The 22,191-nt window shown below is 39.0% G+C and overlaps 3 protein-coding genes across 3 annotated transcripts; 2 read left to right on the top strand and 1 right to left on the bottom strand.

Moving 5' to 3' along the window:
* Positions 1–3,310: 3,310 nt before the first annotated feature.
* Positions 3,311–7,647, top strand: ubap1lb (ubiquitin associated protein 1-like b). The gene is made up of 5 exons (XM_026293933.2): positions 3,311–3,436; positions 3,968–4,570; positions 5,138–5,344; positions 7,205–7,306; positions 7,409–7,647. Exons 1-5 carry the CDS (start codon positions 3,332–3,334, stop codon positions 7,541–7,543), a joined length of 1,152 nt encoding a protein of 383 aa, XP_026149718.1. The 5' UTR covers positions 3,311–3,331; the 3' UTR covers positions 7,544–7,647.
* Positions 7,581–10,060, bottom strand: kbtbd13a (kelch repeat and BTB domain containing 13a). The gene has a single exon (XM_026293932.2). It carries the CDS (start codon positions 9,954–9,956, stop codon positions 8,460–8,462), a length of 1,497 nt encoding a protein of 498 aa, XP_026149717.1. The 5' UTR covers positions 9,957–10,060; the 3' UTR covers positions 7,581–8,459.
* Positions 10,061–13,604: 3,544 nt separating this feature from the next.
* On the top strand, positions 13,605–20,872 carry rasl12 (RAS-like, family 12). Its single transcript, XM_026293968.1, has 5 exons — positions 13,605–13,955; positions 14,522–14,578; positions 15,699–15,772; positions 17,350–17,540; positions 19,864–20,872. Exons 1-5 carry the CDS (start codon positions 13,865–13,867, stop codon positions 20,195–20,197), a joined length of 747 nt encoding a protein of 248 aa, XP_026149753.1. The 5' UTR covers positions 13,605–13,864; the 3' UTR covers positions 20,198–20,872.
* The last annotated feature ends 1,319 nt before the right edge of the window (positions 20,873–22,191 follow it).

Raw genomic sequence — 22,191 nt, 5'->3', positions numbered from 1 at the left:
AATTCAATAAAAACCATGTACTATTTAGTATTTTATGTCTGTATCTTAATCTTTAAATCTTCCTCTAGATCTGATCTCTAAGAATCCCTGCCCCTGCCTACATTCCTCTGAATTTCTAAGACAGAACTTGCCACTTCTGATTATTTTATCCTTCATTATACTTTTTAAATTCTGACCCATGATATATTTTTAGGTTTAGCTTTATACTAATATTGAAGAATTCAAGTTCACATTTAACATATACATATTTTAAAATAGAACTGACAACACTGTATCCAGCTCACACAATATATTGTGGATGGATGACATTTTAAAGGAAAAACCTAAATAAGCGGAGACCCAAATCTAGATCCTTCCACACAAATGCACTGTATAGTTCAAATGAGCAATTAACATCCATCCATACTGGCATGTATAAATTGCTGATCAGGTCTAGTTGATTCTGATTTTGTTGCAAGGTCACATTACATAGATGTATGCATATTTGAGAGAAAAAATACACACTCTGCTCCTTCTCTACAAAGATGCAGACAAAAATGACATGGTTAAAAGAACTGGCAGGTGCACATGTAGCCTATACATCAAGAGTACAAGCCTTTTGGTTTGGGTCCACTTGAGGGAAGGTTGACTGAAAATTAGTTGGTTCCCTTTATGCTGTGATAGAACATTTCTATCCCAATGGCGGAGTCCACCATCAATCAAGCTGAACACCTATGGGAGAGTTTGGTCTGACTTGTCAGGCAGCATTCTCCAATTTAGATTTATAAGTCAAACACCAGAAATACCAATAATAACAATTTTGTAGAAGTACTATAGATGGGAAAGTGTGGGAAACATCAGCTAACCTCACGCCACAATGTTTACACAACATGATCAAAGTGGTCTTTACTCCTGCAATACTCTCAGATGTGAGATGTGTTTGTGTGTGGGTGGACAGTAAATCAGCTGATTAGGGTTACTGCAGGGTAGTAGATTAAAGCGGCATGTGGTTCTTCTTAAAGCACCTCATCAAATTTAACGTACAGTCCAAAGAAGCTTCACACATGTCTGAGAGGATCCAGAGAACCTGACTGCAGCTCTGACAAAGCACTGGCACTGGTAGGCTTGCATTTCTTTATCATAATATTAACATAGTGTTAATAAAAAAAATATCCTAAAATACAAAAAAATTAGATACATTTCAAAAATCGGTGCAAACAGAGAAACCTGGCCAGTAGACTTTGGTCTGACATTGATAAAAGCCTTAGATATTAGTGATTCTACAGCCTCAAATGTTCTAATCATTTAGGATATTCAGTATCAGTATAATGTATATGATAAATTCATACCACAAAGCTACAGGATTTATTTCAGCAGCTGTAAAGGATTTTCTAGTTTGCAGTTTTGTCTGTCCATTTCTTTCTTTGCTGCAATGCATTTTTGCCTTCATTTCAACACTGTAGATTGATACAAATAATATAACGAATTAGTGAAGCCTTACAGTAAAAATAGAACTGTCTGGAAATTGTTCAACAGCCTGCACATTTTAATCTTTGGTTTAGGTGAAATTACATACTGGATTTAAAGTGGTCTGTGGAACTGCTTTTATACAGTTGATGGCATTTCTCTGGTAGTATGTAAACAAGTGTTTGTGCGTCACCCATGCACAATGAGCTTATAGAGTGTCTGTCCTTTCTGCTGTAAGTCCTGACCATCTGTCTGGTTGGTGTTTTGGTGTTTCCGGGGAAAATATCTGATTAACTTTGACAGGACAGTAGGTAGGCCGAGCTGATTTACCTCTTTGCTTCTGCCTCTGCCTTATGGTATACTCACACTAATACACAGACAAGTGCAATCTGTGTATGTGTGTGCATCTGGTATTACTCACTTTGTAGGACTTGCCTTCCTCATGGGGGCAGATGTTGTTCCTCACCATATGGATCAATTAGTTGTAGAGTGACAGCTTGGTTTAAAGTTAAGGGTAAGTTGGGCTGAAGTTAAAAGCTAGGGTTAGGGTAAGTCCCCAGAAATTATTATGTAAATAAGTATTTGTACATCATCAAAATGTAAAGTTCTCATGATAAATGAAAACAAGGCTGTGTGTGTGTGTGTGTGTGACAGTACAACAGGAACTCTTAGTTCATTGAAATGAACTTGAGGAAATCAAAATATCACTTAATTTCAGTATAGTGAATTAATGACCTTTAAAACCACTGGCAGATGCAGTGACTAGCATTGATTATTTTGTCACAATCGTAACAAGGATTGAAGGCTAAGCCTTTGGGTCTGATCCAACAGAAAAGCTATTGTAGCACAAACTGCTGGAAAAGTTAATGCAGGCTGTGATATACAGGTGTCAGAGAACACAGTGCATTACAGTGTACTTTGAATTTGACTGCATAACTATAGAGTACCCATGCTGACCCCCATCCACCACTGAAAGCATCTACAATGGGCACATGAGCATTAGAACTGGACCAATGGAAGAAGGTTGCCTGGTCACATTATCTCGGCCAGGTGTGTGTGTTTTCCTGATAAAGAGATGGAATTTGCTGAAAAAAACAAGTCTGACCTACGGAGCCCCAGGTGAAGGGTCAGAGCTGATTTCGTGGCATGAGGTGAACCTACATAATATTAGGCAGGTGGTTGGGGTTGTCTGAACAATTCACAGTGTCCATGGACCACTTTATGTGATGGACAATTCATGCACCCCAAGTACAGCATGTGAAAGAAGGTTGATTGACCATTTGCTGGAAATGAAGAAAAGTAACATTTTAATTTGCTCTTGTCTGAAAATTGAATTCAATTCAATTTTATTTGTACAGTGCCAAATCACAAAACAAATAATCTCAAGGCACTTTGCAAAAAACAAAAAAATCCCAACAAATCCCTTATGAGCAAGCACTTGGCGACAGTGGAGAGAAAAAAACTCCCTTTAACGGAAGAAAAAACCTCCAGCAGAACCGGGCTCAGTTTGGGCGGCCATCTGCCTCGACCGGTTGGGGTGAGTGGATAGAGGTGAGAGAAAAGAGCAGCAACAATAAACAACAAATAGACACTGCAGGTTGGTGGGACCAGTAACTGCACATCAGCAATATACAGCTCCAAGACCAGGGACACCTGCAGAAGGTACAGAGAGAGAGAATAGAGAGAGAGGGAGAGAGAGCACAAACTAAGGGAGAGAGAAAAATGATGAAAAGATATGGACAATAATAAAAATAAATATATATGAACAATATCAAATCTGCATAGTTAGATCTGTGCAGTAGCAGATGCATGTATTTTAGTGTTGGATGATGCTGTAAAAATGGATGAAAAGTCAAACTGTGTGTCTATCAGTGGACTGAGCAGTATGGATGGTGTTCCTGTGAAGATACCACCTGCTGTCCCACAGGAAGTTAGAGAACCCATCACAGTGACTGTTCCTGATTATCTCACCGTGCTGCAAGAGACAGAGGTGCGTGTAATTTCCTTGTCTTACCCTCAGACTCACCTGTGCGTGTCCCTCTGTGTGCTTTCTGCCACCACACACTGCTCACTACTGTACCCTCTATGCTGCTCTGCTTTACATGCATAAAGAACACAAATTACTTGCAGTTCTTATGTTTTCAAATTCACTTCTGTGCATTTCAGCTGGTGTAAGAGACCTGCTGCAGACTTCAGACATGACTTTCATTTGACCTGACTCTTTGAAGCTGCCCTAGTGATTTACATTTATGTGAACAACAGATCTGAGTGGAATATAAAATTGTTCCCTTGTAACAATGAACCCAAAGAAATTATCAGAGAACTGCACTGTTTTAGCATTTTTCGTTGTCTACCGGCTGTACAGCCCAAACCTTTACTGTTTCTGTTCACTCTCACCACCTCTCAATGTAAAGGCTTACATTGGCTTCTAAAAACACATACAGGCTAATTCTATAATAACATAGCTAAATGATTATAGACAATGTGAAATAATCTTATATGTTGTGTCTCTGTGTAACAGTATGACTTCAATCTGGAGAACTGGGTGCTAACTGGGCTGCAGAGCGGCTTTACCAGACAGCCCCAGTCACAGCCTTCCTCCTCTTCATCAGGGCTGCTCCCGTCTTGTCCTCCATACTGGATGATGTTCAGAAGCCCTCAGCAGAACCTCCTGGCCAGCTCAGACTTCAGTGAGCACAACCCCCGGCAGCACTCCCACAGCCTCAACCCTGCTGTGCTGCGCACCAAATTGGCCATCTCAGACTCTGAGGACGAAGGAGTGTGCACTGCACAGAAAACCCAGACATGTATGTCAGTGAAAGGCTGTGTGGCTGGAGAGCATCCTGCTGCTTCATGTCAGCGTGGTCAGAGGAAAGCACAGAAAGCCTTCATCCCAGACCTACTGAACCCTCCTGCATGCCTTAGCAGCCTGCCACACCAGCGCCGGAAGAACCTTCGTCAGTGTTCTCTCTCTGTGCTGGATGTTTCCAGCCAACATGATAACAACACAGATGGCCAAGAGCAGAGCCTGTCCTCACCCAGAACCCTTACCACCAGGACTATCAATACCAGAGCCCCCAACACCAGAGCCAATACAGTCAACAACCACAGCACAACACATATGGTAAGAGATTAAAATAAATTTTAATAACTGTGCTCCAGTTTTGCTCACAGTAGCTATTTGAAATAACAGTCTAGCAATTTGGAGTAGATAACAGAAATTCAGTAAGTGTTTAACAGACTATACATGAACAGATCAAAAACTGAGCTGCTTTGAAGATGAAATTAAGATGAAATTAAGAAGTCTACTCTAATATACGTGTGCTTATGTATCTGATGGTGTGTGATGTTTTAAAGCTATATTCTTTCTCACAGCCAATTCAGAGGATCTCATCATCTCAGTTTTTTTCAGCTCACATTTCCAAGAAGTGTTCAGGAATGTGCACTCTCGAAATAAACTGTGTAAAGTCCACTCCCTGAATCCAGCCAGGTTATAAGTGGTTCATATGGATTAGCAGGTGACAATCTTCTGAAAATGGCTTTCCCTGCAAAGATGCACGTCATGGTTCTGTCTTACACAAAGAATCATAGATATAGCCTGATTCAACAATGCAGTCTCTTTCTACTTTGTCCTCACAGCCTTGCTCTTTTTGATAAACATTAATACTCACTACAGTTTCTTCTTTCCTAGATATCTCTTAGTTCAGACTGTAGAGGTCCCTCTGAGACCTCAGCTCCATCGGGTCTCCCCTTGTCTGGTTCAGACTCATCTGCAGAGCTCCTCTCAGCTCTAAGCCCAGAGGAGAGAGAGCTGCTGGGGACCATCACAGCCCGGGGTTACCCCCTGCACACTGCCATCATTGCAATGCAAAAGACGGGTCGGCAGACCCCAGATCAGGTCAGTCATTCACACATATGCTCAGACTTCCATCTTTCCGAAGTTGCTGTTCATCACACACACCATAGATAACAGAAAATGGTCTTTTCTACTACTAATAGAGTTTTTCTGGCCGTTCAAAATAAAAAAAATACTGGCTGATTGTAACACAAACAAGTAAAATGTCTGAAATGTACAGGGTTTAACCTACTTAGCCCAACTTAGTTCATAGACTGAAAACTGCCAGAAATGTCTATGTACTTAACGCCATTACAAGTGGAAAATATAGTTTACAGTAGCTCGGAGTAGAAGCGAACATTGAAATTTAAAATCTTTTCACTTGAGAGTTAAATTGTAATAACAAAATTGAGCCTGCTGTGCATTTTCATACATATGTGTGGAAACAACAATTTATTTTTAACCATCAGAGTTGACTGACAGCCAAGAGCCATAGTTGCTAGGTGACATTTTGCCCATTATGTGTATACAGAGACCCATATACACCTTTTTTCATATTGCCCTAGACATTTACCAGTGAGCCAGCTGGAGGTGGGACTGAAACAGAAATACTAAGCCACAGTATCTAAGCCACTTTAAGCCAGTGTATAAATAGAGCCTCAGAGTTTCCACAGCCTGTTCTGTTGTGGGTGTTTTCCCATAATATGTCTGCTCAGAAGTCTGAATACTTCTCAGGCTGACGGGGAAAATGGCATATCCAGGAAGTGTTACATGTTAAAAATAGCAGATATGTGGTATACATCTGGAGACATAGTTGGACATACATATTTAAAGCTTTCTTGATATAATTCTGACAGATAGAAAACTAAGTTCTTGCCATGTTCCACTTAAGAAACTTATAGTAATATTCTGTGAAATATTCCCCCAAAGTGAATATTTGCTTATTCCAACACTTAACAGTAAATATACTATTTAGCATAAACTTACGGTTGTTTTTTAGAGTTACATGAGTAATTCTGCAAAACATATTATCTGACTCACTGATGAGGTTAATGTTTTAAAGGGTTCAGTATTTCTAAAGCTTTTAGTCTGATTTCAGATCATCCCCTCAGTCTTTCAAGTGGTGTTCAGTGAACTGCAGGGAGAGTTCACTGTCATGTTTATCAGGACACAATAGGTCACTCGGCTCTCATACAGATTGTATTTCACTGCATTCATATCTGAGCATATTCAGTTATCACTTGTCTCAATATGTGTTGTCCCTTAGCGTCTTCACAGATATGCAACAGCGGGGTACATACATGTGTAGTTTGCTTTACAGTGCTTTGCAACCATGGCCTAATGAAATGAATAGTTTAAAGCACAGATTTTAGATTAGTGTGGATTTAAAGACATAGTAATCTTGTAATCCTGTACAGAAAAAACATCCACAGGTTTAATCTTTTATAATAAGCCTACAATCTGACATAAGTAGTGATCACATGCAAAGAGCATGAGGTGTCATCGTATGGTTAGTGCTGTAAAGTAACTAAGTACTCAAGTACTGTAGGCAGGTACAAATTTTACACACTAAACAGTAACCAGTACACTATGGAGTATGTGTCATGAAATGCACATCTAATGATTTCATAGTCACTACTACAGAACAAAAATGGACAAAAATGCAGGTCATACTGTTGGCTAAGACCCACATGTACAGTATGATTAAACATTTTCAATGGTGGTGGGTTCCCCAGTAGCAGGGAAGGTATTGTAGAGCACCGTACACATGAGCACAGTAAGCTTAAAATACAATGCTTTGTTAAAAGTTGTTGATGATGATGTTTTACTTTTTATTGCCTAATGGGAGTTATTTTTACTATTTTCAGACGAGATGATTTGTCAAAGATTTGAAATTTTCTGTCTGGCTGTGCTTGCCTGCAGATCTTGAGTTACCTCTTGGCATGTGACCACCTGTGTCAGCTGGGATACGACATGGCTCAGGTAGAAGAGGCTCTGGAGATGTTTCAAAACAGCAAAACAAAGGTAAGACATGTAGAGAGGTTCTTTAATTGTCTCTGAGACCATAAATCTTTACATCTTTCTTTTCATAAAATTGATCTGATTCAAAAATGTCTACCTCTTGAGGCAGAGGAGTTTCTTCACCTGCTGAGTCAGTTTAATGAGATGGGCTTCCAGCAGAATGCTATCAAAGAGGTACTGCTGGTCCACGAGAACCACCGAGAGCGGGCCCTTGAAGAGCTGATGATGCGTGTGGCATGATGGACAGCAGATCAACTCAGACACACACACACACACACACTCACTTTACATAACTCATGGGCTCAATTCATGGGCTAAAGACACTTTGAAAGAACAACTAAACACCTGACTGTAGTTGAAGATTGACAGTGCCTTCCCAAAGGAAAAGGATACTGTTGCATATATTTATTCCTGCACTGACATGTTATTCATAACTGGAATGAAAGTGTTTATTGGATATAAATGAAAGTGTTAAGTCCCACAAAATCTGATTAGTTCTGTCTGTGACGGTTTTATTAAAGTAATCTTTTTATTCATTCACTTTCTGTTTTTATGGACTTTTTTCTTCTCTATGTTTTGGCTTGATCTAACCCCATTTCCTAGAATTAATCGGTTTGGGAAACAGTTATACAGTTAACCAAGGTTTTGTTTTGTTTTTTTTCCTAGAGAGCAGCAATTTCCATAACAGATTGAGTCCCACAAACACAACGTTTTGAGAAATGTGAACAGGACATACTCGTAGCACAGGATCTTGTCATACTTTAGCTACCAGATAACTGCTGTGATCTACAAACTCTGTTATTTTTCAACAAAGATGTACAAGCTGTCAGACAGTTAGACAGGTTAAAAGCAATCCAAGAGTTTAGACAAGTTAACCCTGATATCTGGCAGGCATACTAAGAGTGAAGCAGATGAAATGTCAGCAGATTCCTCACTGAACAGTAAAAGTGTGAACACAACTATGAGACAAAAGAACGTCAGAATTGAAGCAAAACATCAATCTGTAAACTGTGTTAGATATTTACAACCAAGAGTTTAGGTATTACACAGTTTCTGGTGTTTCTTGGACTTAAATAACATCCAAAATAATAGGAATACAATATAGCAATAAACCAGGGGTTTTTTACAGGGTTTTAGCTGAAATTGTCAGCAGCTCCTATGGGTTATCTGAACATTGTGAGGATAATCTGGGACAGTCACTGAGGTCCCTGGGGGTTTGGTTGTGAGTCAGATCCACGAGGGACACAATGGGTTTAGGAAGCCTCATCAGAAATGTATATATGGATCCAATCCTACCAAAACCTTTCATCTCACACTTCAATCTCCATCTGGAATCTTCCACAGTGTACTCTGTGGTCACATGTCTGCTGAGGGTGAACACAGAGTCTCCTCTGACCACAGCAGTGAGCAGAGAGCCTTTACTGTTGCCATAGTGACCAGGCATGGCGGTCCACTGATCTGAAGTCAGATTGTAGCAGTCCATTACACACATTAAGAAGTCAGCACAGGGTCCATTTCGCATCATATACAGATTATCCTTATGGGCCACCATGTAAAGACCATAACTGTGTTGGCGGATGAGTGTGGTAACCAGAAGCCACTGGTCCCATTTTGGCACATACTCATAGATATCTGTGGCCCCCTTTCCCTTCCATAGGCAGATGAATATCCTGTTCATGGCTATAGCTAAAGCCACTGATGCTGCTGGAGAGGGGAGTGGGGAGACAAAATTCCACCTCCCATCAGAAACACTGTATTGCTCCACAGATGACAGGGTCTTCATGTTGTACTCCCCTCCTATGGCATACAAGCAGCCCTCCGTTCCTGTTAGAGTGAAGTTATAGCGGAGCTGCTGGGTGCCAAGAATAGTGGACCATGTGTTAGCTGCAGGGTCATAACAGAAACCAGTCTCTACTACCTTCTTACTTACATCATGCACCCCTCCGATGATGTAAAGTTTGTTGTCAAGGACAGCCACACCTGCCATGGTGGTGCTGGTGCTCACAGGTAGATGTGTCAGGACCCGCCACTCTCTGTGCTCTTCATCCAGGTAGCACACAGTTCTCTGTGCATCCTGCAGCAGCTCTGTGGAGGGAGAGTGACTGCACACCGCCATGTAGCTGCTCGGGAGAAGAGACTCGATGTGCTCGACCAGTTTGTTGGGCAAGGTGTGAACATCTTCCCACAGGTCAGCGTACATGTCCCTGATGAATAAGGCTGACCTATGGGACAGCTCGAACACGCCATAGGTAGCAGCTGTGTGGTAAATGAGTAAACAGTTTTCAGAATTGATAATATTCATCAAGTGCTTTGTGAGAGCCGGCACCTGGAGAAAAGCTGTACACTCGATTGCTTCCACAATCTGGTCACTGTCAAGCATGGGTTTATCCCCGTTCAGGACCCGCAGCAAGACCAGGAACCCCAGAACCCCCACACATCGCAGCTGGATCTCCTCCTGTTGGCACTCTTTCATTCCTGACTGGAACAATGCTCTGAAGTACTCACAGTTCTCTACCAGAGTCCTTTTATCCACAAAGAAAGCGCTGTCATTAATGTTGATTCTGAGGTTACATGTTGGCATACAGTGTCCTCGTGGGTGATGGATGAAATGTGGACTGCTGCTGGACTCCATCATCTGCAGGGTAGCTGTCATAACATACCCAGCTGATCTGCTCACTCACTACAAAGAGTTTTGACCAGAGTTTGATTCAGACCAAACAAGAGTACAGCCAGAGTGCTTACCATGTACTGCAAGGGAGAGTGAACGCCTCCTATCCAGAGCACATGTTGGCTTGACAGGGGATTCACTATTTGTTTTCACAGCCATGAGAACAGACTCTATACATAGTAGTTCAAGTACATTATGTAGACTTGCAGCCAGAGCAGAAAGAGGAGCTGGACAATGGCAGGGTAGCTGTGAATGTGCTGATGATTCATATTGCCTTTGTGTTAACTGCCAATGGATTTGTCCTTGAGCAGCTGGAACAGCCAAGCTATAACAATAGATTGGTCCTTTTGGTCACATGTTATACATACTATACCAGGATTTCAGCAGTCATTGAAAATTCGAGTGCAGAACCTGCAGAAGTTGTACTTCTAGCTGAATTTTCCATTATGACAGGACTACCTTTTTAGGAAAATATTTAAAGTATTTTACTATTTTTACTTGTACTATTATGTCCATAAATTCAAAATGTTACTTTTATCTCTTCAACATTTGATCAATTGACAGCTTGGAGGTTAACAGTCTGTAATGACAATGAACTGCACCCTGCTAATTTACTCCTTTGCTGTCATTTAAGAATTTAATTGAGTTAAAGTAACATGACACCATTTGTGACCATCAGGAGGGCTTAAGTATTCACACATAAGGAGAAATAAAAATAGCAGAGTTTAATCCATCAAGAAGACATACACACACACACACACACACACACCGTCTGGAAAACTGTTCATCTTACTGAATGTAAATGACCAATATAGTTTCATCATGCCTCAAATGTGAATGTACAATGTAAATACACTTCTATGTGCAATGTTTACATTTATTTTTCAGTGTTTATGCACTTATTATAGTATACTGATTATAGTATATTTTTTATTTGTATTGTGTATACTCTGATTACCTTGGCTATTACTTTTTCTTTTTACACATTATGTGTCAGCCTCCTCTCTGTAATAAAGTTACTGTGTACTTTGGAAAGACCACTGCATAAACTTAAAGAAAGTGTTGATAAAGATATTTATTAATAATAATGATTAATGAAGTTATGCCACTACATGTACGATATGTACACTGCTGGCATTCGTAAATCTAAGTGACTGTTTCAGTTCTGTTCCCTGTAAAAAATAATGAAGTTACGTAAGATAAAACTTAAAATATGAACCCAGCCTGGGGTCTAAAAATAAACTAATTCTTTGTATGTCCAACATACTGTACCTCAACATAGTGTGAGGTTCTTTTAGCTTTGGAGGCGAGGGTGGCAGAAATGTTCTGTTCCTACCAATGATGAGGCCAAACCTATGCCCTGTTTTTTTTTTTATCTCATGATCCATACTACATGATTTTTCACAACATTCTGTTCTAAGGCCTTTTTTAATGACTTGCTGTTCTGTGCTGTGATACATTTTTCAATGACAGACCATATTATGAAGTATTGGTTGTGACATATGTTTGATGACTGAATATCCTGTAATACATTTTCATGACCGGATGTATTTCTTATGGCCATGTTGTTTACTGGAGCAGCTGATTGTGTTCTATAGACTTGAGTTTGTCAAAGACTCGATGAGGTCAATGCCAGTTTTGGTTTAGACTAATATGCCAGACTAAATTAAGGCTGAGGGGGCCTGAAGGATTATTTTCACTATCAATTATTCTCACAGTTATTTTTCAACTGTTCCATTAGTTGGTTGTTAAAACAGTGGAAAGTGAATGTAATTTTGTCCCAGATTCTTTAATAATGTTTTCAAATATCTTTTTGTAGCCAAAACTAACAAAAAGTCTTTTTTTCCCCATTAGCACCCTAAGAGGAGACAGCTTGAGGTTCTCTTTGCACCTCAGAATACGTCAAAAAGAACATCTCAGTGGTCAGTACATTTACTGTCATAAACTGTCAAAACATCAATTTCTTCAATTTCTTTTAAATAGTGGAACTTTGAATAATATAATAGCAAATTATAAAGTGTTTGCTCATCAACAAAGCTTCAGATTTCACTTCATCCAATTACAGGAGACCTGTAATTCAGAATGCACAGATCCACCAAAAGTCATAAACATTTTGTAAATGAAGTCGGATTGAGCTGGGGTGTTGGAGAGGAGCACTCTCTTACTGCAGCTCGCCACTCTTTTGAGAGGGATGCTGTCAGTTGTGTAGAGCTGCCGGTGAGGGAGGGAAGTTCCAGTGCTTGGAGGGAGACGCCATACCTGCTGTAGATATTCAGGGCTGGGTTTAGGAGACTGCTTTAGCTGCTATGGCTCCATGTGTGCAGTGTAAAGAGCTTTGTAACTTCTATGTTTTGTCTATGTTGTTTTCTGTCAATAAGTGTTCTGTTAATTGAGTCTGTAAATGAATTCATTTCCATTTATTACTATTTCTTGGGACCAGGACAAGGTGGCTTCCCTCCAAGAGGAAGACCTTGGAGGAAAGCCACCTGGAACATGATCTGCCACACCTCCTTCTGTCCAAAATGCCTCTTGGAGGGAAGCCACCTTGACCTGGTCCCAAGAAATGGTAAAAAATGGAAACAGACTCATTTTGTAAATGATCTTACAGATTAGTTGTTTGCTAAAGATGTTAATGTGAAACTTCTGGTATGCTTTTCTATTTCAGTGCCTCAGAGGAGCATTATTAGCACTATCACAGTTCCTCGCAGGTTATAGGAGGTGGACTCCCTGGACCTCTTGTGCTCCACCTTCCCACAGATGTCTGTAGTCTCCCTGGCTTTTTTTTTTTATAAAGAGCCACTTTCCAGGATGAAACAGCTAAGATCCATGAATACATCAGAAAGATGGCCCCAAGTGATGATGTTCTTAGTGAATACCTCAGGCAGCAGAACATAGCAGCAGGACATAGCTGGACTGAAAGACACTAATCATGGCAGCACAGGAACAACTCCTAAGTATGAGGTAAATAGAGGCTGAGGTCTAGCACACCAGGCAGAACCCCAGATGTAGGCTGTGCAAAGATGCCCCTGAGACAAGCCAGCACATAAGAGCAGGATGTAAGATGCTAACAAACTGGTAATGGCTAAATGACTGAACATAGCAGTAGTGGACAAACAGGAGAACAAGGCTGTGATAGATATACTTGGCACCTTTCAAAATAAAATAATTTATATTAATCAAGACTCAAACATTTACATTTACACATACCACAAATGAGTCAAATAAAAAAACAAACAAAAACAAAAAAAACTTATTTTTACATATTTTTACAATTTGTCCTACTGTCTCCATGTGGGCAAAAAAGCACATTTATGCAGCTGTATGTATGATAAGCTAAAATAAGTTGCCTTGCTGGTGAATAAAGTTGATAAAGCTGATAAACAAATATTTCCCTCAGAAGCTGATTATGTTGTGACTATCTCTCTCATAGTGAGTGGAGTGAAATGAGCAAGTAAAGACAAATGTCCAGCTGTATGTGTAGATTTCTAGATTTCCAGCTCACTGGATCAGCTGGTATTTCAGTTCAGGTTTTACAGACTTGGTTTGAAGTCTTTTTCCTAAAATGGAGAGGTCAGAGCATGAGTTGCATATGGGACTGTTTTCCTCCTCTCTCTTAAGAGCAGCAGACTCACACAGTGACCACATCACACGATCGGGAATACAATGTTATCGGACCTCTCGGATCTGTTCAGGATTCATTAATTTAGCTTTAACTCATACTTGTCTGCAAGAAAAACAAAGATGCACTTTTCAACCATAGCCTCTCTACATGGAGATTTGTTTTTATTTAATTTATTATTAAGAGAAGAGACCATGGATGATTGTCAAAAATAAGTGCCTGAAGTAGTTTTCTGAAAGTTAAAAACCAATCAACCAACCAACCAACCAAAACCATGTCAATGTTTGGAAAGGTGAAGACTGCTGATAAAAGTCCTGCTGAGTGTAACCTGGTGCTTCTCGGTGTGATGGGCTCTGGGAAATCAGGTCAGGAAAAAAAAAACTTTCTTTATTTTATGTTCAGCCATTAGGGTGACTAAAACTTGTTTTTATATGTAGTTCAGTTCATATAGCTATTCCTTACTACCTTTTGTTACAGCATACTATAATTATCCTCAGGTGAAGATGTTTTAGTTATTGTTTATGGATTGAAAAATGTATTGTTTCCAGTAAGCAGCTGATGGCACAGACCATGAAAATTAAAAGTAATGATTGACTTCATATTTTTTAATGTTCAATTGTATAAGGAAAATGTTTCTTTGTTTTCATGTTTTTCTTCATTCACATGAATTTTGTTACAAATATATTAACTAATTATAGTCATTTTTTCTGAGCATCAGCATGCTTATTGTTTTTGATAAACACCATATTTTTATGGTTTATATGACTATTTCTGTAGCTGGTGGTTTTCTCAGGGCTTTCTCTGACCCCAGTCCCCTGAGGCTTCACAAGCAGCCATGCAGGCAGAAAGTAAAACAGTGAGACAAAGAACAGACAGAGCTGACAACAGACAGACTGTGCTATGTTTTTGTTCTTTGTTTTTGTTTTTTCAGCACTGACAGTAAAATTCCTCACAAAGCGCTTCATCAGTGAATATGACCCCTTTGTAGGTGAGATTTGTCTTCATTCAATTTAATATATAGAAAATCTGTGGTGGAAAGAAAATAAGTCAAATTACTGTAATTCTTGTAATTTACATTTCATCCTACTTTCTACTCCACTGAATATCAGAATGAAATATTGTATTTACTACATTTACTTGACAGTTGCACTGACAATTTTATTCAGTCATATTTTACATAAATAAAAGATTATACACTTTTATTTTTTTATACACTAATGCAATATATTATTAATAATTAAACAAGTGGTTTGCAACCTGGAAGTCTTATGATTTTGTCGTCTGGTTGTCTTCTTGGCCTGTTTCTGGTGTTAGTAAGTTGTTACTGTTTCATAGAACCATTCTCCCCCTAAACTCACATTTTATATATGTTGTCTTATGTCACGGAATCTGAGGTCTTTAAAGGTTAGTAACAAAAATTTAAGAATTACGAAAGTATTAGTATGTTTAATAGTAGTATGTTAATACTAATATATGTTAATATTAATAGTAGTATGTTTAATGTTTTAATCCAACCGTGCATTTTTGCATCTTATCTGGGTCCAGTTTATATGAATTTTTAAACATATAATTTACATGATTAGGAATTTGTAGGACCTACAGAAACCCCTTGTCAAATGATCTAGTGTTTCACTAAAAACCAAGACATAAACAAAAGTCCAAAAGGCAGATTATTCCCTCTTTTTTCCTTTCCCATGAATCATCTGAATCTTCTGACCCTTTTCAGGTCCCTGACTTGAAGCTTGGGATTGAGGAGACTAAAGTAGCTAAGTGTACATACAGTATTTCAGATTGTCTTTACCTCAGTCAGCTCCAACAGTAAAACACTGCTGGAGCATTGATGACAGTATTACATAACAATCTGATCATGCCAGATAGAATCAGATTTCAATGACAGACACCAAACCAATATTTTTACTGCTGACAGCTTAACTACATGAAGTATATATTATACATAGTTTTTGATGCAATACTAGTAATGGACTAATTGATGTAGTTGTATTATATTGTAGTTTTAAATAATCTGAACATATTCAGTATTGTAATAAATATTTGGATCTATTTGTTAAAATGTTACATTCTCTTCTGTGTCCTTGGTGGTCATCTAGAGGATATCTACTCATCAGAAGAGACTGTGGACCAGCAGCCAGTCACAGTGAGAGTGATGGACACCTGTGACCAGGTATAAACATGTGCTCCGAACCACATCAGAGGAAATAAAAAGTGTCTCAGTGGTTTCCAGATTCAGGCACATATCTTTTTTACTCTCTAATCAATCCATGCAACATCCTGAATGAACATAAATGGCAATACAACAGCAACTTGTTAAAGATACTAACAATTATTATTTATCATCATCATGACGAAAAAAATACTTCTAGTTACAAGAAACTTAAATACAAACACTAACCATTAAAAAACATTCAGAACACTCTCCCACCAGTCTGACATCATCAAGCAGTATGTTTGAAATACACAATAATGTTTGTGAAACTTAGAAATTATTGTTATTCTCTCCATATATATGAATAAATCTCCAAGTCTTCAGTGTTGCCATTTGCACATTAAGGACACACAAAAAAGAAATTAAACAAGAAAAGCAGTAAAGAGCACTCTCAAAGATGTGCCTAAACAGTAACAATGTACGTGAAACAAATACTAGTAATACCTGCTATAATAACAACATAAGACATAAAAATGTCAACAGAATAAAGCTATTAGCAGCAGAGTGTAAGCTACATGTTTATTGCTGAAATAAGTGTGTGTTTGTGTGTGTGTTTTACCTTTGTGTGAGTGTGCAATCTTGAGGTCAAGGCCCAGATGCTGCTGAAGCTTTTCCCAGATTGAAGTGGGGTGAAATGTCCATGGGAGGGCTCAGAGGAGTCTTTCACATATAACAAAATGACCATGAGACAAGTGAAGCTATTATCTTCACACCAAACTAAGCAAAACTGTAATAAAACCAAACCTCTGGTCCATTTCTGAGTGAGACCTGACCTCTACTGGTGAAATCCAAGAACTGTTTACAACTGAAGGCCTCAATGCGACAAGATCTTCATACAACAGTCATATAAAAAAAGACAACAAGGTGTCAAGATGACAGATCCACACATAAGTTTTGTGTTATTTAATGAGGACAACTGTTTTATTTTTATGCTCCTTCCAAGTTATACTTGTACTTGTGCTGTCCAGTGGCATGCTGGGATTGTAGCACTACGTGCTGGGATTGTAGCACTACGTGCTATTTTGAATGAGGAAAATGAGGTAAGTGACAAAGTTATGGGTAAACATGATTTACTTCATCCATTTTCACGTAAAAATGTCTTCATGGTTTCTGTCTTTATGACACAAAGAGGACTTGGATTTTTGGTTTGTTTAAAAAAATACAAACACCCTGAGTCCTATCCTAGTGACTTAAACAAAAACTCAAACAACAAAGCAGATTGGTAAATTACTGTTGTGTCTGCACAAACATTTGCACTGCTAAAGTAACACGGCCCCTCTCATTCAATTGAAGAGGGCAAGTACTCTGATGCAGCTGGTAGATCAACGAGGGGGTGGGTTTGTCCAAAATGACACAGCATTGTGAGGAAAAATAGCTGAATCTGGTTCCTACTTTAATGCTTTTTTTTGTTTTATTCTTTTCACAATGTGATGCCATGCAGAAAGGCACTACTTCCATGCAAATGCCCATTCCTAGTGTATTATATATATATGTTGTTTTCTGTGTGTGTGTGTGTTGTGTGTGTGTGTATGAAGGATGGCCCGCTGAACAGTGAACGTTATTTGATGTGGGCCAACGCCTTCCTTGTGGTCTACAGCATTGACAGCATGGAGAGCTTCAAAGGCAGCCAGCTGTACTTGCAGACGCTCGCCCTTCACAACAAAACCTTTCACCCTCAAACTCCCATCATCCTGTTGGGCAACAAACTGGACATGGACAGATACAGGCTGGTATTTGTGTGTGTGTGTGTGTGTGTGTGTGTGTGTGTGTGTGTGTGTGTGTGTGTGAATATGAGTAGCATGTTTTGACTAAAATACAGTAAACATTATAAGTAAAAACCATTGTTTTTTTTCAGCCAGTCATAGTATGTGTTTAGGGTTAGGCAAAGTCAGTCCAGTCAGTACTTTAAATTTGATAGTGAGGAAAATAAAACCGGGACAGAATGTCTTCAATAATATTCATGATATATTGTCAAAACTCTCTAATCAGCATGCTAACATGCTCACAATGACAAATCACCCACTTGAATTGGATGTATATTGGATGACTTTAGAACCCACTGTCGAAGTTGATTGCCAATAGCCAGTGCAAGCTTAGGATATCTATGGAAATTTTGATGCTGTAGGAAAGACCTCCATTTATGGCTGTGAAGGGATTCCTTTTTCGTGACAATAATAATCCTAATATTTTTATAATGTTGTATTATTTGAAGCTTAACCTCATGCAAGTTCACTGAGCTTCTATTCTGTCACATCATCATGATCTCTAAGTTAGAATCTTTATTCCAAAGCCAGTTGATTATGATTATTGATGTGATATATGGCTAATAATATCCCTGTATGATTCTGACAGGTTGCTGTGCAGCAGAGTCTAAGATCTCCACATAAAACAGTCTCTGTCATGTGTACACTGAGGAGTGGCTGTTCTACATTTTAGTTATTCTCTGTCCAATATTTTAACTTGTTTCCTTCATTACACACATTACAAAGCATATTTTAGACATCAAGTAATTCAGACATGTTTTACAAATGGACAGCTCTCTTAAGGTTTGTGTGTTTTGTTTTGAAGTCATAGGCAGAACTGAAAAAGGGAGAAACTTAATGAGAAAGGCCCAGGTAAACACAATGAAGCAGCAAATAACAACACACTGGAAGACTGACAGAGAAAAATCAGAAAACAGGAAAATAAGCAGGCTAAATACAAAACCAAAGATAAAATGAGCTTAGGTAGAACATAGGTGAGGTGATTGAATGGGGGCAAAAGCACAACACCTCAAGAACAGAGGGTATAGGCAAGGGTATTATACTGCAAGTATACTGGGTTAGGTTTAGTAACAATAAATGCTAGGTTCGGCTTAGGCACAAAAAATGCGCGGTCGAATTTAAGAAAAATTACATGGATGTGGGTAGTAACAAAAGCTGTCTGGTTAGGTTTAAGAACAAAAACTACTAAAAAATACTTTACCAAGCATCAGTATTTGAGGACTTGGGAATGGAAACAGGCTGAGAACTGCTTTCTAATGTACTATTCATAATGCATAGGAATTCTATTGTGACCGATCCCCACCATGACCAGAAGATCTTGAGTAAAATTAATAAATTTTAAGTATTTGATCATTTTTGAGAACTGACTATGACATTTTGTAATCATGTAATTTGTTTTATATTAGATTCTGAAGCTGATAAAATGAGAAAATATACAGACAAAAACTGAAACATTATCATTACCAAATTGATGTTTATTGTGTTGTTTTTGTGAAAAAGCAAAACCCGATGTCCACTATAAGGGACCTGTTGTTACAAAAGAAAAACAAAAAGACTGAAAAAACTCTTTTGGACATGTTTCTCGCATTCCAAATACTTAGATTATATATATAAATCAAAATATTAAAACATTTTTCTTCTGGGTCTCAGGAGGAGAGTGTCCTGTTGTATTTCATAGTCTTTTTTAAAACTGTCCCATAAATTATTTCAAATTTGTTCTAGATAAGATAGGCAAAAGAATAAAATGACATGTCTTTAGGAGGTTAAGTTAGACAAGTAACGTTAAACACATTTAATTCCACATGTGGACCACACTGACTTACCGTGTACTGTAATTCTATAAGAGAGACAAACCTCATTTGAGTATTTTTTTTTTTGCAATTTTTAAAAATTTGGCATTTCATTTTCAGAAATGCTAATATTTAGCAGCTATAATGGTCCCATGTTCACCATTTAACTTTTGTGTGATACCATACTAACATTTTCTAATTAGCAGTAAACACAAAATCCAACCTGCAGGTATTTGGTCATTAACCAAAGTACTAGGAACATTAAAATGCTGACCTGGTGCTAGATGAAATCCAGAAATGACCAAAGTGATCAGAATTCATCCTGCGGAAACATGAATGTCTCTGAAATGTTATCAGTGTGAATTTTTTTTTTTTTTTTTTTTTTTTTTTGTACAGTTGTGACAAAGGGCTAATTGTGTCATTGTTCTGAGAAGAACAGCAGGTTGTTTGTTTCACAGGTGTGTGCACTGCTGTAAAACCACATTTCTGCTCTTAGACAGGTGAGTCAGTGCGACGGTGAGGCCCTGGCATCTCGTTTTGGCTGTTTGTTCTTTGAGGTGTCAGCCTGTCTGGACTTCCTGTCTGTGCAGCACGTCTTCTATGAGGCGGTAAGAAGGGCTAGGCATGGGGGAGGGCGTGGTCGCCTTGTACCAGCCATCTGTGTTAGTGAGGACAAGGCACTGCTCAGTGTCCCCTCCTTCACCACTCCTTGCTACAAGGAGCTGCCGGCCCCGGCCACCGCCAAGCTGGTGACCGTGAAGACATCCAGAGCTCTGAGCAAACGGAGGGCCGCCACACTCACTCTGCTCAAAGGCTTCAAAATTTTCTGACATCCCCTGTTCTCCCCCATTATATTACATTGTGGACATTAAAATATGATGGTCTATACATTTTACAGATGACTGGCGAATTTATGGAAAAACCTGAAGAAATGAGTAGAGTGAAAATTATGTAACACATTGGACAATGTTTTCCACCACCTCAAGAAACATTTAATGAGACAATACCCATGGATGATGCAGTTCATTTGAAGCATTGGAAGGAAGCACCACACCTTACAAACACATTGTATCAGACTTACTTTGTCCCCAAATCTGCAAAAGGTTTGTTTTCTATAGTAAAACCTGTCTACTTGTCCAGAGCTGATTGAAAGATTGTAGTGAGTTTCTGATCAGCATTTATGAGTTGACTCAAGATCACAAAGAACAAGAGTAAATAGATTATTATGAGAATTCATTTTCCCCTTTTCCTAACCTGTTAATACGTACAATTTGTTGAAGAGTAGAAATGGGAAAATGGAATGATAAAAACAATAGTGAAGGAAATGATTGGATTGTAAACATGAGCAACGTGAAATGTAGGAAATAGAGGACAGAGTTGAGACTAGAAGAAGCTGACAAATGGCAGTGGGTACAGCAAAGTGGTGGATTTGTAGGGAAATCTGAAATTGAGGCACTGACAGGAAGATAAAAAAGGCAAGTCAGTCTGATTTTCAGATTTTAATGTCTGACCTTTTATTGTTTTTATTTACAGATTTTTAAATGTAGAAAGAACAAGAGATTTGTTGTAGTGTTGTAGTTGCAGCAGCAAGGATCATTAAAGATATTTTAATTCAATTCAATTCAGTTTTATTTGTATAGCACCAAATCACAATACAAATCATCTCAAGGCACTTTACAAAAGCAAAAAAAAAAAAAAAACCCAAAAATTCCTTATGAGCAAGCACTTGGCGACAGTGGAGACGAAAAACTCCCTTTAATGGAAGAAAAAACCTCCAGCAGAACCAGGCTCAGTTTGGGCGGCCATCTGCCACAACCGGTTGGGGTGAGTGGATAGAGGAGAGAGAAAAGAACAGCAACAATAAACAACAAATAGACACTGCAGGTTGGTGGGGCCAGTAACTGCACATCAGCGATAAACAGCTCCAGGACCAGGGACACCTGCAGAAGTTACAGAGAGGGAGAGATAGAGATAGAGAGAGAGAGAGAGAGAGAGAGAGAGAGAGAGAGAGAGAGAGAGAGAGAGAGGGAGAGCACAAACTAGGGGAGAGAGAGCACAAGGTTAGTGACATTCAATGATGGCATATACATGTAAGGGGGGAGGAGAAGAAGAGAGGGGAGGGAAGGGAGGGGAGGGGTAGGGGAGCTCAGTGCACCGATGGTCCTCGGGCAGTCTAGGCCTATAGCAGCATAACTAAGGGATGGTTCAGGGTTACCTGAAGCCAGCCCTAACTATATGCTTTGTCAAAGAGGAAGGTTTTAAGTCTAGCCTTAAAAGTACAGGGAGTGTCTGCCTCCTGAACCCAGGCTGGGAGCTGGTTCCACAGGAGAGGAGCTTGATAACTAAAGGCTCTGCCTCCCATTATGCTTTTGGAAACTCTGGGAACCACAAGTAGACCTGCACTCTGAGAGGGAAGTGGTCTATTGGGATAATGCACTTGCTGCACTTCTATGATTTACACAATGATGTCCATCCAGAATCAAACAACATAAAGCCACTTAGAAACCAGAGAAACAAGAAGCTACAGAACTTCCTGGGAATCAGGATTAAGTTTTCTTCAGTAATCACTGACAATTGTGTGATAATGTACTGCAATGGGTGTACTGCAACAGGATTAAAGTTGATAGTGTGAACATATATGGAGTGAAAAATAGGACTCAGTTTGTAGCTCACAGGCAGCAACATCATGTTTACATAGCCCAAAGCAACATTTTGTCAGTATTCCCTCTAAACCTCTGATCTGGAGCCCTAGGAACCACTTTGATGGGCATAAAAGAGCTTAGCAGATCTTTTAACAGCACCTTAAACCTATCTGATGTCTTTT

This window comes from Mastacembelus armatus, chromosome 3 (assembly GCF_900324485.2).
Source record: "Mastacembelus armatus chromosome 3, fMasArm1.2, whole genome shotgun sequence".
NCBI lineage: Eukaryota > Metazoa > Chordata > Actinopteri > Synbranchiformes > Mastacembelidae > Mastacembelus > Mastacembelus armatus.
The sequence above is the reverse complement of the archived record's forward strand: the minus strand, read 5'-3'. Positions and strand labels throughout refer to the sequence as shown.